The sequence below is a fragment of the Podarcis cretensis genome (assembly GCF_951804945.1).
Source record: "Podarcis cretensis genome assembly, chromosome: 12".
Lineage (NCBI taxonomy): Eukaryota > Metazoa > Chordata > Lepidosauria > Squamata > Lacertidae > Podarcis > Podarcis cretensis.
The window spans coordinates 23,492,386-23,506,662 of NC_137181.1; the positions used below are offsets into that span (position 1 = coordinate 23,492,386).

Consider the following 14,277-nt stretch of genomic DNA (forward strand, 5'->3'; position numbering starts at 1 on the left):
GCCATTCATAGCCCACTAAATAGCCAGACTAGTCCATTTAGCAGTGTTGGCTTAAATGAAATGATTTAACTTTTGGGGGAAATGTTGAAGATTTGGAAGAAACTTTTCCCCTTCTTTTCAGAATATGGAAACTCATAGTTTAAATTGAGGGCTTTGCTTAACTATTGGTATGTTGATTGTAGTCCCTGGGGCTCAGAAGTAATATATAAGTTAGGCCTGGCATTATATCTTCCAGATAGTGAAGGAATTTGTGCTTGTAAGGAAGGAAGTCGGGAAGTTTAATGTTTTGGGTATGTGTGCATCTCCGCCTCTGCATCTAAAGGGTTCAAGGGAAAGTTGCAATCTCTCTGTCTCTCATTTTATCTCCTCCTCCACAATCTTGTGAGAGAAGCTGGGGTGGGGGGAGGAGAGTGAACTGCCCAAGGCCACTGACTGAACTTTGTCTGAGAACGGCTTTTCTCTAAAATATTATGAGCTCAGCACATGGGACTGCTTGCTTTTATGCTCAGGGCTTTTGTGGTAGGCTCTCCTCCCAGGGTCCTCTCACATACCGCAAAAGCCACTCTAGGGGTTGTATCCCATAATAAGTCCTGTTCCAAGTAGGCGAACGGGAACTAAGGAATGTGGCTAATGCAGATCCATTTATTTCAGTGGGTCTGCTCTGCGTATAATTCAGTTGGGTACAAACCCTGTAAATCAGAGACCCTCTGAAGTGGCATCCTGCACGCTGTGATAAGCAGCAGCTGCAAGGAGAAATTGGTGTAATTCCAAAGTATGTTGAGAAGCACTTTAGGTGGAGACGGGAAGCTGTGTCCCTCTAAGAGTTGTTGACTACTGGTGACCTTGGCTGAGGAGCTGGAAGTCCAACAATGTCTGTGGAGCCATGGGATTCCTATCCTTGACTTCATGTGTTCTTCAAATGCTTGCCTTTGATAGTACCACCTATCTTTATTTTTAACAGTGTGGATCTGTTTGTCACTTAACTTTTTACTTGGAAAGGCAAATCTAACAAAAAAAAGTCTTGTCCGATCAATATTTGTGCCGAGAATTCAAAGTGGGGAATTTTTCATTCAGCGTGTTCTTTTGAATACACTAAGTTTTAAGTAATGATGGGCAGTTAATTATTAGTGTTAGGAAACTAGGCTGCAAAGCAACTGTCTCTTGTGTTCTTAAATGTCGTCTGTGTGAAAGACAATTTGTGGAATTGTTCCATTTCCTACTGTCTCCCCACCGTTTCAGATTGTTCAAAAGCTTTGCAGACTTTCACACTATTAGACTTATGTTTGGCTATGTGGTATTGAAAGCTTTTGATAGCAGTAAAAAGAAAAGACAGTTTCTCCCTGTTCTTTTGTTTTTACACTGACTTCTCGGAACACTTATCTCCGCTTGAAGAAATGCTGAATAGCAACAAGCACACTTGACATACTTTCTGCCAACTCCCCAGGTAATGGTATAGGTCAAGATCCAAGAGCCACATTCCTAGCTCAAGGGACCCTGCAGAATTTCAGTGTCTCCCTTTCTGACAGCATCAACCCCTTCCCCCCTCCTTGCCCCCAGCCAAATCTTATAGCAGCTTCACAAACCCGATATAGTGCAAATTGCTACAGGAGCAGTGGGATGTTCGAAATCCCACCAAGTACGTAATAAGCCATTGTACACATCTGAGAGGGCTTTTTGGATCCTGGCCAACAGCACATGATACTTGGGTAGTGAATTTTACATTAAATATCTATAAGTGCCTCTTTCTGGGGGGGCGGGAGCATGGTGCAACAGAAAGATCTATTACTTGCACTGGAAATTAGCTGCCTTTACCTGATCCAAAGCAATGGCAGTTTCCCACTGCACTGTGTGTGTGTGTGTGTGTGTGTGTGTGTGTGTGTGTGTATATATGTATGTACACATATTTCTTTCTTTCCTCCTCCCCAGAAAAAAGTACATCCTTATTGATATATACGTCTGTGTGTCTGTGTCTCCATCCACCCACACAGCCAGTCCTGAATTATTATGGTTGTACAAAAAGTCGCACAGATATGATTTTCAGCATTTGGTGAACAAAGGCATGCACGGACACAAAACAGGGGATGATTGATAAAATCCTTCCTACTATTGGCTATTATTTACTGCTTCTTAAGCGGCAGGCTGTATATTTATGCCAATTTATCTGCTTCAGGGAGCATTCTTGATAGCAGGACAAAGTGAATAAAAGTAGTTTGCTTTGCAAATGAATGCAAATGGCAGAGCCTTTGGGAAGCCTGTTAAACAGGGGCAAGGCACTCTGATTAGGAGTGAAGCTGCCATTTGGACATGGTGAAAAGAGCACGCTTGAGCCATTGATTGGGGGAGACAGTGAAAAGTCAGGGAAGGGCCCCGTTTAAGCTTGTGGTGGAGCAGGCGGACGTCAGCGTGGTTAGAGCACAGTGGGAGAATGACAGGCAGGATTAGTGTCAGGGAGAAGCTTTGCCGTAGCTGTGGAGATGGTCTCTGGGGTCATTCACCTCTGAATGTTGTTCTGTGCTGATGGCTCTGTAATGCAAACTGCTTGGTGCCTGCCTGTTCATTATCGGAAATGGTGATTAGGGGAAGGTATTTGTCATAAAGGGCTCTTTTTAGAAATAAATAGAAATGGGAAGCTGTTGCTTGCTGCCCGTGCCAGTGCAGAGGAAGCCTGGTGCAGATGGCTTTTCTGATGAGAAAAAAAGGGGAAGGTGGAAACAGCTGCTTGCATGTGAATGAATGTTAAGGCTTCTCTATATAGAGCCCCTGCGCTCCTGCTTCAAGCTTTGGGGGCTTGATTTGTCATTTTAAAAAAAGAAGAAATTGGAGTTTGGGTTTGCAATTGAGGGAGCATGTCTATTGGTCTCTCTGGGAACAGCTACCCTGCCCCTAAATGTGCTGTGCTCAGGAGCTATTCATTCCAGGTGCTTCCAACAGATTAACCACCAGACGTTTAAGCAGACTTTGGATGGCCATCTGTCATGCATGCTTTAGCTGAGATTCCTGCATTGCGAGGGGTTGGACTAGATGACCCTTGGGGTCCCTTCCAACTCTACAACTCTGTAGTACTATGACCACCTCCACAAATCCTTTCCTTGTTGGAGAAAAATCTAGGCTACACCATTAAAAATGCAACAGTGTGGTACTGTATTGGATTGTGTGATACACACAACCACAAATCCAGGGTCTTTCGTAAATTCACTTCCCTGGGGAATTATGGATTTTATGCACAATTTTGTCATGTTAATACCTTAAAGCATCTGACACTATTAAATATGTTGCATTTGTAGAATTTGTGCGCACCCGCACGCATGTGTGTCCAAATCATTATAAATAAACTAGACCTGCTAGGTATATGTGTTCCTCTATTCAACAAGCAAGAGTAGGAAGTATTAAGCAAGCTATAAAATAATTGTATTTGCAATGAACACCCTTTGCATGATTACTTTGCTTTAGTCTTGTGCTCAGTGTCTCTACTCCCTCCTGCCACAGACAAACCCTCCTTGTGTAATGAATGTTCTTCAAATGTTTTACAGGCACCGGAATGGACGGAAGAGGACCTTAGCCAACTGACAAGAAGTATGGTTAAGTTCCCAGGGGGGACGCCTGGTCGATGGGAAAAGATTGCTCACGAATTGGGTCGATCAGTGGCAGATGTGAGTTCACTCGAATTTGCATTGTATGGACAAACCAGAACAAGACAGGCAGTGTAGAAGCCAGACATAGATGGGGTCCAACATTGTCTTTTGAGAGAGGCTGCAATCCTTTTAGGACCTGGAAGTGAACCATTAACTAACTAAGCAAGAAGCAGATGTCAGCTGGTCCCCCTGCTCCACAATTAACAGCTGTAACTGATCAGCTATATGGGGATTCTGGCGCTTAGAGACTCAAGCTACTGTAACCCGATAACAGAAAAACAATGCCAGTTTTAGGCTTTCTAGTAAACCCTCTTTGCTGGAAGAGGACATTTGTGAGACTTAAGTAAAGATAATATTTCTGGTTGGGCCAACCCCCCCCCCCTTTCAAAAAACCCTAAATGCAGATCAGCTAATAGTGTTTAGACAGGTGGTATCCATTAATTAAGCTTGGGATCTCTCTCTCTCTCTCTCTCTCTCACACACACACACACACAATGATGGGCCTACATCCTAACACAGAATACGGTGATGTGTAAAATGACAAATTTTAGCACTTGGTGAGGCAAAACATCCACTGTTGTTTCTTTTTAAAATGGACTTAAGGAGTTGTAGTTCTTGAGTATTGTTCTGGGAGAGAAGAAATTGAATTCTCTTCAGTTCAGAGGCATCAGGGAAAGAGCATGAAAATTAGTTGAACCTCATCAATGGTACTTGGCTGTTGTCACATCTGGGCATTAAGAACATTATCCCATTGCTGGGAGAAGAAGCTGACCTCCGTAACCACTTTGTGTAGCATTGATCACTATCCCACTAGGAACAGTGTCACACTAGGCAACAAGTTCTTTAATGAAGTGTGTCTCCTCAGAGGTTGAGGATGAGAAAACTAGTACTGATCCTGAGAGTTGGTGGTTTGAACATTAAGAATATGGGTAGTTGGGTATACAATAGGCAGGGTGAACTGTCTGCCTAACACGAAGGTTGCAGACAACCCAAGATACAACCCAGATTTTCAAGGAGCAGCTGTCAAATGTGTCCAGACCACTGTAGTTGCTAGCCTTGTGACTGTGTAGTCAGAGTTCACTTTGTCTTTCCAGGGATGATAAAGACCGAGGGTATTTTGAAGGAACATAGGAAGCTGCCTTATAATGAGTCCACTGGTCCATCTAGTTCAGTGTTGTTGTTACTATTAATTATTATTTTTATATTGTTGTTTTTGTTCAGTATTATTGAAGCCTTGTACGTCTGTTAACCAAAATGTGGGTGGTTTGAGCTAACCCGGTGTTGGCTGTGGGGAGGATTCCTCCATTGCAGGGGGCTGGACTAAATGACCCTGAGGGTCCCTTCCAACTCTATGATTTCTATGAAATCTATGACACTGATAAGGAGCAGGTGTCCAGGATTTCAAGCAGGGTGTCTCAGGCCTCCCTGGAGATGCCTTGCTCTGTCACTGGGCTTTAGCCCTTCCCCCCAGTTTAAAAAAACAACCCTCCTTTTTCTCACCTGGTTTATGTTAAGTCAGCTATAATAATCTAAGAATTGCCTTACTGGAGCACAACTGAATTTAGACATCTCCCCAAACAATGGCCAGCCAGATGACGTCCCAGACAGGAAGCTCCCAGGCAGCACACAATGGTGGTAAGGATCCCTCTCCAGTGTTTGGTAATTGGCGATATTGTGCACTTGAATATACATTTATTTGGCTACTGTTATCCCACTTTATAGCCCCGAGAGCCCTCTCAACCTGGCTTAGCAAAGTCAGAAAATTGCACCCAGATCTAGTACAGGAACAGAAAATGCAGGTGCCTGCATGGAACCAGGGTCTCTCTGGTAGCCTTTTCTGATGTCATAACAGGCAGCAGCTACCACCAAAAATTTCTAAGGAACTGAAATGAAGGTCAGCCACCGAAAGTTGCTCAGCCCATGATAGAAGCAGTTTTCTACTGCTGGAAGTTGGCAGTTGCCAGGCAACAGCTCCAAGTAAGGATCTCTGAGGAAGTAAAGAAGCTCATTCAGCTGTCATGGCTATCCTTTGTCCATTTGGCCATGACAACAAAAGCCTATGCTCTAATGGTTTTAACATTTTAAAAATAATTTTTGTGTGTGTGTATATGTATATATGTGTATGCGTGTATGCGTGCGCGTACACACACACACACACACACACACACACACACACACACACACACTGAGCCAGACCATTGATCCTTCTACCTTTGTATTAAACACATTGACCAGAAGCGCCTCTCCCGGGTTTCAGGCGGGGGGTCTCTCCCAGCCCTACCTGCAGATACTGGGGACTGAACCTTCTGCATGCATAGCAGATGCTGTGTCACTGAGCTACGGCCTTTTCTCACTGTCCACCATCTTAGGCCGTATTTACAGACAGCAGATCACATAATAAAACTTTTCTGGACTATGGGTGGTTTTTTTTTGGGGGGGGGTAGGTGAGTCTTGTGGCTAAACAGTCCATTGGAAAAAATCTAACTGCACACACTGTACTGCAAAATGGTTATAGACAGTGCTGTTTTTCTAGGAAAAAGAGGTCCTGAATTCTCCATGAATACCTCCCTTATTCCCTTATCATGGCAATGGTGCCCACCTGAGAGGTGCCAGAACTGAGTTCCAGTGAGTTCCCCCTGGGGAAGAAAGCCCTGGTTAAAGAGGATGTTGTTCACTATATGGTGTTATTTATATAAAGGTCTTTATGAACAATGTCAGTCTTGATTTTGGCTGCAGGAAAAAAGGTCGTTAACATGAAGTGAGTTGGGTTGAGGAATATTATGTTAGCTTGTGTTCTTCTCTATTTGTGTTAGCTGCCAGGAAATTGAGAGCCAGATTTGTTGCTTGTTTGTTTATGGCTTATAGATAAACAAATAAATAAATGGTTACTACTAGTAGTGCATATAGAAAAATAGAATATTAGGGAATATGTTGGCTACAGTGCTCCCCCTCCCCCCGATACCACTTCTGTAGTGAAATACGTAAATGAACTATGCATTGTGTACCCCTTCCTTCTTTCCTGAACCTTTCCTGATTCATTGCACAGGTTCAGCATGGGGAGCAAATTTTTTTGCACTACTACTTTTTCCAAGCTGGTTAGATTTTTAAAATGAGGTGTATTCGGATTTTAAGAAGTAAGTAATTAGCTTCTCTAGCTTCTGAAGTAGTATTTTACTCCAAAACAATTTTTCATCAGTGGCACTGGAGCCTGTTCTTGTTCAGTCATGTGATGTGTTTTCTTTCCCTTTTTGTTTTCCTGAACCTTCTCTCAATTTGTATGCATTTTTTAAAAAAGTATCCTGCCCAATCTTAATAAGATTGGTAGTTTTACAGTGCCTTGGTGTGAAATAAGTCAGGTAACCACTTTATTAGAACACCCCCCCCGTCAGCTTAGATCTCCTCAACTCACAACTTACCATGTCAGCTTGATTGTGAGAAATAGTCTCCAGAATCTAAACATTTGAAGCAACTGTGTAACGTCTAAGCCGCTTCACCTCTCCTTTCAAAACAAAGTCCAGACCAAAAACAAAAATCCTCTCAAACCAATCAGTATAATGGGATCACATTTTTATTTGTAAGTGGAAAGATAATGCAGCATTTATTAAATTACTTTCCTGGTTTGGGCTTGTGGTATTAATTAGATTTGTTTTTGTCAAGCGTTTCGATTATGAAAGGGAAGCCTTCCAGTTCTCTTTAATCAGAGTTCCTGCCAGCTGACCCGGTTACCTGTACCAGCACCCCACGTCTGCCTCCACACATCTGTTCTTTGACCCGTTTACCCCTTGTTGGATTTTTGGCTCTCATTCTTGCCCTCTTACTACTAGAAGAAATAGTTGAACATTCTTCCCCCACCCCTCCTAAACACACTCCCCCCTTCAATGGGTGAGCTCTCCCTGGTTTGGTTAACGAATGGCTCACTTGTTTCAGGCTTCCCCAGCAAGATGAGCTCATTGACAACTGGCTATACTGACTGGGGCTGATGGGAATCGGAGTCCATCCACATCTGGATGGCCACAGGCAGTGTGGTGTAGTGGATACGGAACGCGGAGCTTCTGTTAAAGCTTATGCATTGTTACAGGTTGAACCTATGCAGTCAGAAATAAGCACTCCTGAGTTGGAAACTGCATAGAATGGCAACAGACATGCATCTGAATATGTATTTATTGGGCTATTGTTATCCCACTGAGAGCCCTCTCAACGCGACTTACCAGAGTCTGAAAATTGTGCTCAAATCTAATACAGGAGCAGAAAACGCCTGGCGTTTGTATGGATCCAGGATCTCTCAGGGAGCTTTTCCTGGTGTCATAACAGGCAGCAGCTACCACCAAAAACTTCTAAGGCACTTCTGAAAGGTGCCTTGGGAATCATGGTCATTATTTTTTAAAGTTTTTAAAAGGACGCTAAAAATTGTGAAAACAATCTGGTGTTTGTGCAAAGCAGACTCCTGGTTGTTTATTTTAACGTGGTTATTTCACTGTAAGTTTTTCAACTGGCAGCAAAGAGCTCTCTGGTTCCATTCACATGAAATAATATCATTTGCTTGGCTAAGAGGATGTAAACTGATGCTGCTTTGCCTCTGCAGTCACTAATCTCTTATATTCAGGTTGCAATAGCAGATTGATGGGGGATTTGCTGCCTGCATGGAAAAGGCCCAGGTAGGCAGCAAAACAACAATGGAAGTGATCCATGAAGAGAAACTGATTGCTGGTCTTAGGTTTTCTGTTAATTGTTTTCTATTTAAATAAGAGTTTATCTTAAAGAACACTGATTAACTGTTTTGAAAAAACAGTATACAATTTCATGCAAATCATGATGCTGTCCCCCTTTTTAAGAGCAAGGTTAAGAGCATCATCTGGGTGAAATAAGAAATCTTCCTCTTTTCCCTTTCTTATTGGAGTTGGAGCCCTTTGGCCTATAGAGAGAGCCAGTGTGTTGTGGTTGTTTGTTGAACGACTTGTTACACTTATACCCCATCCTTCCTTTTAAGCAGCTCAGGGCAATGTCCACAATCCTGCCCCACTCTGCTTCTCATCTGGGAGGATTGTTCACAGTTTTGCTTGCAAGACATACACCAGAGCCCATGTTTATTTAATAAAATATTTATTGTAATTATATATCATGCACATTGGGCTTTTAGAATAGCTGAATAGGGATGGAAATGTGCAGCTGGTCTCCGTCAATAGTTCTGGTTATTGGTATTCACTGGACTCTTTGTCTTGATCAGTTTTCTTTGATGTCTTCTTTTAAGCCATCTTACAAAATGTATCTATAAATTAAATGCTTTCTCTTCCTTCCTAAACAGGTCACCATGAAAACCAAACAGATTAAAGATTCAGTTACGTGCGCTCCTGGTAAGTTTCTAGTGCTTCTGTTATTTGTTTCTTGATGCTTGGAGCATAATTAATCTGTGTTAAGTGAGACTGGAGTACATTCAAGCTTAAAAACATTAGTGCCTTGCTGAATCAGATAGTAGTTCAGTATTCTTTCCAGCAACCAGCAGCAACTAGGTGAACCTCCAAAAATTTGCCTTTCCTCACTTGCCCGCATTCTGCCCACCCCTATTTTGGCCAGTTCTTGGGTCAGATCTCACCAGCCAACCTTTTTTTAGAGAATAGGAACTCCTGCTCCAGCTATAACATTGCCGCCATGCAGGGTCTCAGCTTGCCCCACCAGACTCATGGTATTGGGAAATGGCAATGCAATCTCTTCCCATCCCTTATCCCTGCAATGACCTGGGAGTTGAGTGTTCAAGTCAAGCCATAATGTTCGAGTGATATATCTGCAGAATGAAATCTCACAATCCTTCCTCCACAGCTTTGAGAAACTCACAAGAAACTTAACTGTACTGTCTCCCTCTTCTATAAAATGATCCAGGGAGAAAGGGACTTGTATATATGCCCTTATTAAGTGGATAATATGAGGCTCTACCCTTCAGTGGTTAGCAGTGCAAATGACACAGAATAACTAAGGGTACCGTTAGCAGTAGGGGCAATGCAGTTCATTCATTTCAAACCAGTGGAAATTGTGCAGTAGCAGGTGCATGTTAACAAAGGAACCAGAAAACAATGCCAGATGTTTTAGCATCATACCTAATTGATGCTATTTCTGGATTGCTTAATTCAGGTGTGCCTACCATGGAAACAAGGGAGGAAGCAAAAACAGAAGCCCAAATTCATTATTTTTATGAACCCTTGATTTTTGAGTAGATGTATCAGAATTTTTTCAAGGGTTGACTCAACAATTACTTACTGGGGGGTAACAGTTGCAGAATAAGAATACTATAGGATCAGTTTCCCCTTCCCTGGCTTAAATCATGCTGAAAATGATACTGTTTCCAACAGGTATCGTTAGGCTGTCAGAGCTGAAAATGTTGGCCCAAAACTCCAAATCCAACAAGGCCAGTGTTAACTTGTCAGATCACATAATCACTCAGCGGGAAAAAGAGGAGGAAGACCTGGAGGAGGACGTGTCAAAGTACAGTTGTGACCCAGAACCAATAGATATGGCAACAGCAGATCAACAAGAGACTGCGTTGACTGAAGCCAGACACCGCAGGAGGAAAACAATACCAAAGAGCCCTGAAGTGACACTCCCAGTGATGAAAGAGGCAGCAGAGGACAAATGTAGGGGGAAGCGCCAGAAGGACTTTGACACTGCAGATCAAGAGGAATATAGCGACGAGGAGGCCAGAAAAAGAGAGAGATGCCGCAGTTCTGAAGACTTGTGGACTCAGAATCAACAGAAGCTTTTGGAGCTGGCCTTACAGCAGTATCCAAAGGGAACCGCAGAACGCTGGGATAAGATTGCCAAATGTGTTCCAGGGAAAACTAAGGTGAAGTCATGCTCTCGTGTAGGGTTAAAGCAGTCTGCCGTTGGGTGTGGTGTGGTGGACTAGCTAAAAGCTGAAGCCGCCTCCTTGATTCTGCCAGAAGTTCAACCTGGGGGAGGGAATGCACTTCAGTTTTCAGCAAATGTTGCTGAGAATGAGGTGTGGCATATGGCTAAATGCTGTAGCTGCTAACATGCAGCTCCTTTCAAGGCAGGGCTTTTGGAGGTTTGGGCTGGTTCTGTATAGCATTGCTTCTAAACTGGTAAAACAGTGAAGTTAGGTCCATTCGTGGACGACTCTGGGGTTGTGGCGCTCATTTCGCTCTGTTGGCCAAGAGAGCTGGCGTTTGTCCGCAGACAGCTTCCAGGTCATGTGGCCAGCATGACTAAGCCGCTTCTGGCAAACCAGGGGGAAGCACTGTTTACCTTCCTGCCGGAGCAGTACCTATTTATCTACTTGCACTTTGACGTGCTTTCGAACTGCTAGGTGGGCAGGAGCAGGGACTGAGCCTGTCGCAGGGATTCGAACCGCCAACCTTCTGATCGCCAAGCCCTAGGCTCTGTGGTTTAAGCCACAGCGCCATCCGCTTCCCTGAAGTTAACATAGTGAGGCCCAATATTAGTTTCTGGCATTTTGAATTTTATTTTATTAGGGTTATGCAAAATGCCACATGAATGTGAGCAAGGTTGTTTCTTTTAGATAGAAATAGAACTTTTTGCATAGTTTCTTTGACAGCCCACAGACAGCAAAAACAATTGGTGTGAATGTGTTGGTTGGTACAAGCAGTGAGTCGGTAGCTGTGAAAAGTGGACTTGAAATCTCTGCAAGGACCTAGGATCACACTGTATGGCAACTTGTTCATGCATTTTCCCCATGGAATTGTCTCACTATGGACACATTTACACTGAGAAATTCCATAGCATGAACTATTTAGGATATTTTTCCCACTGTCAGTTTTCCATAAAATGCCCCTTTAAATTGCTAGCATACATTTTCATTTAACAAAAGTGAAATATCCTTTAATCTCAATTCTGCTTCTCTGCCTGCAGGAAGAATGTGTGACTCGATACAAGTTGCTGGTTGAACTCATACAAAAGAAAAAAATGGCAAAGAGCTGAATGAACATTCTCAAGAACTTTGCTTACTGAAAATGGAGATATTTTAAACAACATATGCAGTAACTTGTATTTTTGTACCTCAGTATTTCAGTATGTCATGTGCCTTAGTAAAAAATAAATCAATACATTTTATGCCTTCCTTTAAAACTTGTGCTTATAAGATCAGTAGAATTTTTTTTGCCAAGAAAAGTAAGTATGTAAGAACCGAGTACTTAAACCTATTAGTAAAACATGGCCTAAAAACACCCTAAAATCTGTAGTCCAAAATCTCTACAGGGAGGGATGATCAACATGGCGCCCTCAAACTGTTGTGGGACTTCAAGTCACAATAGTCAAGTTTGGCGAGTGCTGTGGTCCAGTAATATCTAGAGGGTGCCAGGTTGGGGAGTTAATAGAACATTTAGTTAATAGTGCCATTTTTAGAGTGTGCTGCATGGGCTCCTACCAGATACAGCAAATCAAGCGAAGCTGGAACTTCAGATGCCGACTTTAAAACATGACTTTTCGTTCACACACATAACGATGTGTGTAATACAATCCAATGATAAGCACATCATAAAAAAACTGCAGTTGGAAGAAATAAGTTGGGTTATGTTTACAACCATAAACAATATTAAAATTTATTAACCAAAGCTTTGTACATAATCTTTATATAAACTTGCAATTTTACATCTAGCAAAACAGCAACAATTTGTACAAATTGTTACAGAATATTAACGAGTGGTTTAAGCAAATTAAACCACACTGATTTACTTTAGTAAATTATCTACAAAAGTGATTTGTGACTTTTTAAAAAAATTCCCATGAACATATAAAAATAAATTATTCTTTCATTTTCAATTAAATCTACCAATTAGAAATATTACAAATCAAAATATCCACCTTATGAATTTTCCACAATACAAAAAACTGTCACAAAACCTTATTTACAGAAATGAGGTAAGAACTGTGCAATGTTTAACCAAACGATATTGCAGAAACAATAGGTTCATCCAATTAAGTACACAGTGTAGGTCTAAAGTATACTTGAGTATTTTCCACTAATAATTCACACAAATTCAGATTAGTGGCCATTAAATCCCAACCTCAATCTATGTTCTGCTATACTGCATAGTCATACCATGAAAAGCAACTATTCAAAGTGAAAATATTTTTTTAAAAAAAATTCCACCCGTTTACACCTTTTCCTCAGAAATGTGTTATTCCTTCTCCCCCCCCCCCCCCTTTTCTTTTTTTGGTAATTTATTAGTGGAAAGCAACCCAGATAACAATTTGCCTGAGCTATCTACAGTGACAAACACTTCTCATAAAGGCAGATCAATGGGGTACGGCTGCTGGTGCAAGGTTGAGCACACTGACGGCTTTCACAAAGACTTGTTTAGTGCATGCCCAGCTATACAAAGCAATTCCAACCCAACAGAGGTAAGCAACAGGCACTTGGGTTAATTCAAATATTACCAGAACATGAGTTGCCCTCTCGTCTGGTAAGATTTATCATCTTTGAACTGATCTGTTTTTTTCCAGCAACCTTAAAAAAAATCCAGTTGAGCATTAGCCACCATTTGTCATTACTTGAGACTTCTTGCTTTAGCAAAACATCCATTAAAGTTAACTGGGGGTGGGAGTAAAAAGTTTAAAACCTGGTTCTTTATTGGGGGGGGGGACTGGTACCTCTTTTATAAAAAACCACTGGTGTTTAGCTAAACAGTAACAACTTGCCATTGGCAGATACTGCAATTTGGCTTGCTTTCTTCAAACAAGTAATGGATCTGGAACAGGCAGGGACAGACAGTCTGTTCATTACCACTCTGGTATGTTAAAAGGCTACTAGTTCAGCAGCAGAAGTCAAACAAATGGCCCAAACTGACAACTCTAATATGCAAAAATACTTTAAAAGTTCCATGAAATTGGAAGAAAACAGTTAAGGTTCAGTGCAACAAAAAGCAACAAGGTCAAAGCCTTACAATAAATGTCTTCAGGTAGATTCGCTTTTCCAGTGTGCAGTTAGCTCCTTGTTGCATTGAGTCATACCTGCAGAGAGTCTGCAACTTGCAAACTGATGAAGTGCTCTCACAGCAGGACACATAATTCTCATGTTTTTATTTCTCCAAATGTCAATTCTTTTCCGGTGCAACTGGTCCACTTTTATCATTGAGTCTCTGGAGACGAAATCAACATGTCATGCCAGCGTACAATTGTGTCACATTATCAGGGTTTTTAAAAATATATATATAAAACAAAATGGTAATGCATCAAAAGAGAGAGATGTTTTGTGGTTTTTCCGTATGGCAAAACTTCCTAAGGTTGAGAAGCAACATAAAATGAAAACTTTTGACATAAAAGGATGACATTTGGTCTCCAGCCTGCACTCCCCTCACTAAGGGGGGGGGGGCAAACCACCACCTAAAAGCTCTCATAAGCTGCTTCTGGATTCAGCCAGTTTATGTTTTCTCCACAGTACACAAAATTTGAATTAATATCTACAGGATTTTTAGGAAACAAAGCACACATTTCATTATGAAATAATGAATGCAGATATATTCACTGTTCATTTACTTCTACTGTTCCAACTGAGAAGCAGCACCTTTACAGACAGTTTGGGTTAGGTATGTGAGGAAATAGGGGGGGGAGGAATACTAAAAACGGCCTTTCCTATTTGTTTCTGTCACTAAATATCACATTCAATGAGTTTTGGGAA

General features: G+C 41.8%; 2 protein-coding genes across 8 annotated transcripts in view; one reads left to right on the top strand and one right to left on the bottom strand.

The window, feature by feature from the left end:
- The window catches only part of DNAJC1 (DnaJ heat shock protein family (Hsp40) member C1), a 109,099-nt gene extending 97,373 nt beyond the window's left edge, over positions 1-11,726 (top strand). For both annotated transcript variants that reach the window (XM_079947848.1, XM_079947849.1), the window contains 4 exons: positions 3,531-3,650; positions 8,935-8,983; positions 9,974-10,464; positions 11,511-11,726. In XM_079947848.1, coding sequence (XP_079803974.1) covers positions 3,531-3,650; positions 8,935-8,983; positions 9,974-10,464; positions 11,511-11,579 — 729 coding nt within the window. In that variant the 3' untranslated portion in view covers positions 11,580-11,726. The remainder of the gene's footprint in view (positions 1-3,530; positions 3,651-8,934; positions 8,984-9,973; positions 10,465-11,510) is intronic.
- The window catches only part of MLLT10 (MLLT10 histone lysine methyltransferase DOT1L cofactor), a 106,961-nt gene continuing 101,399 nt past the window's right edge, over positions 8,716-14,277 (bottom strand). For 5 of the 6 annotated variants that reach the window (XM_079947829.1, XM_079947831.1, XM_079947830.1 and 2 more), the window contains one exon: positions 13,091-13,738. In XM_079947829.1, coding sequence (XP_079803955.1) covers positions 13,694-13,738 — 45 coding nt within the window. In that variant the 3' untranslated portion in view covers positions 13,091-13,693. Of the gene's footprint in view, positions 8,927-12,024; positions 13,739-14,277 lie in introns of those variants that run through there. The other variant, XM_079947828.1, reaches the window with a different exon arrangement.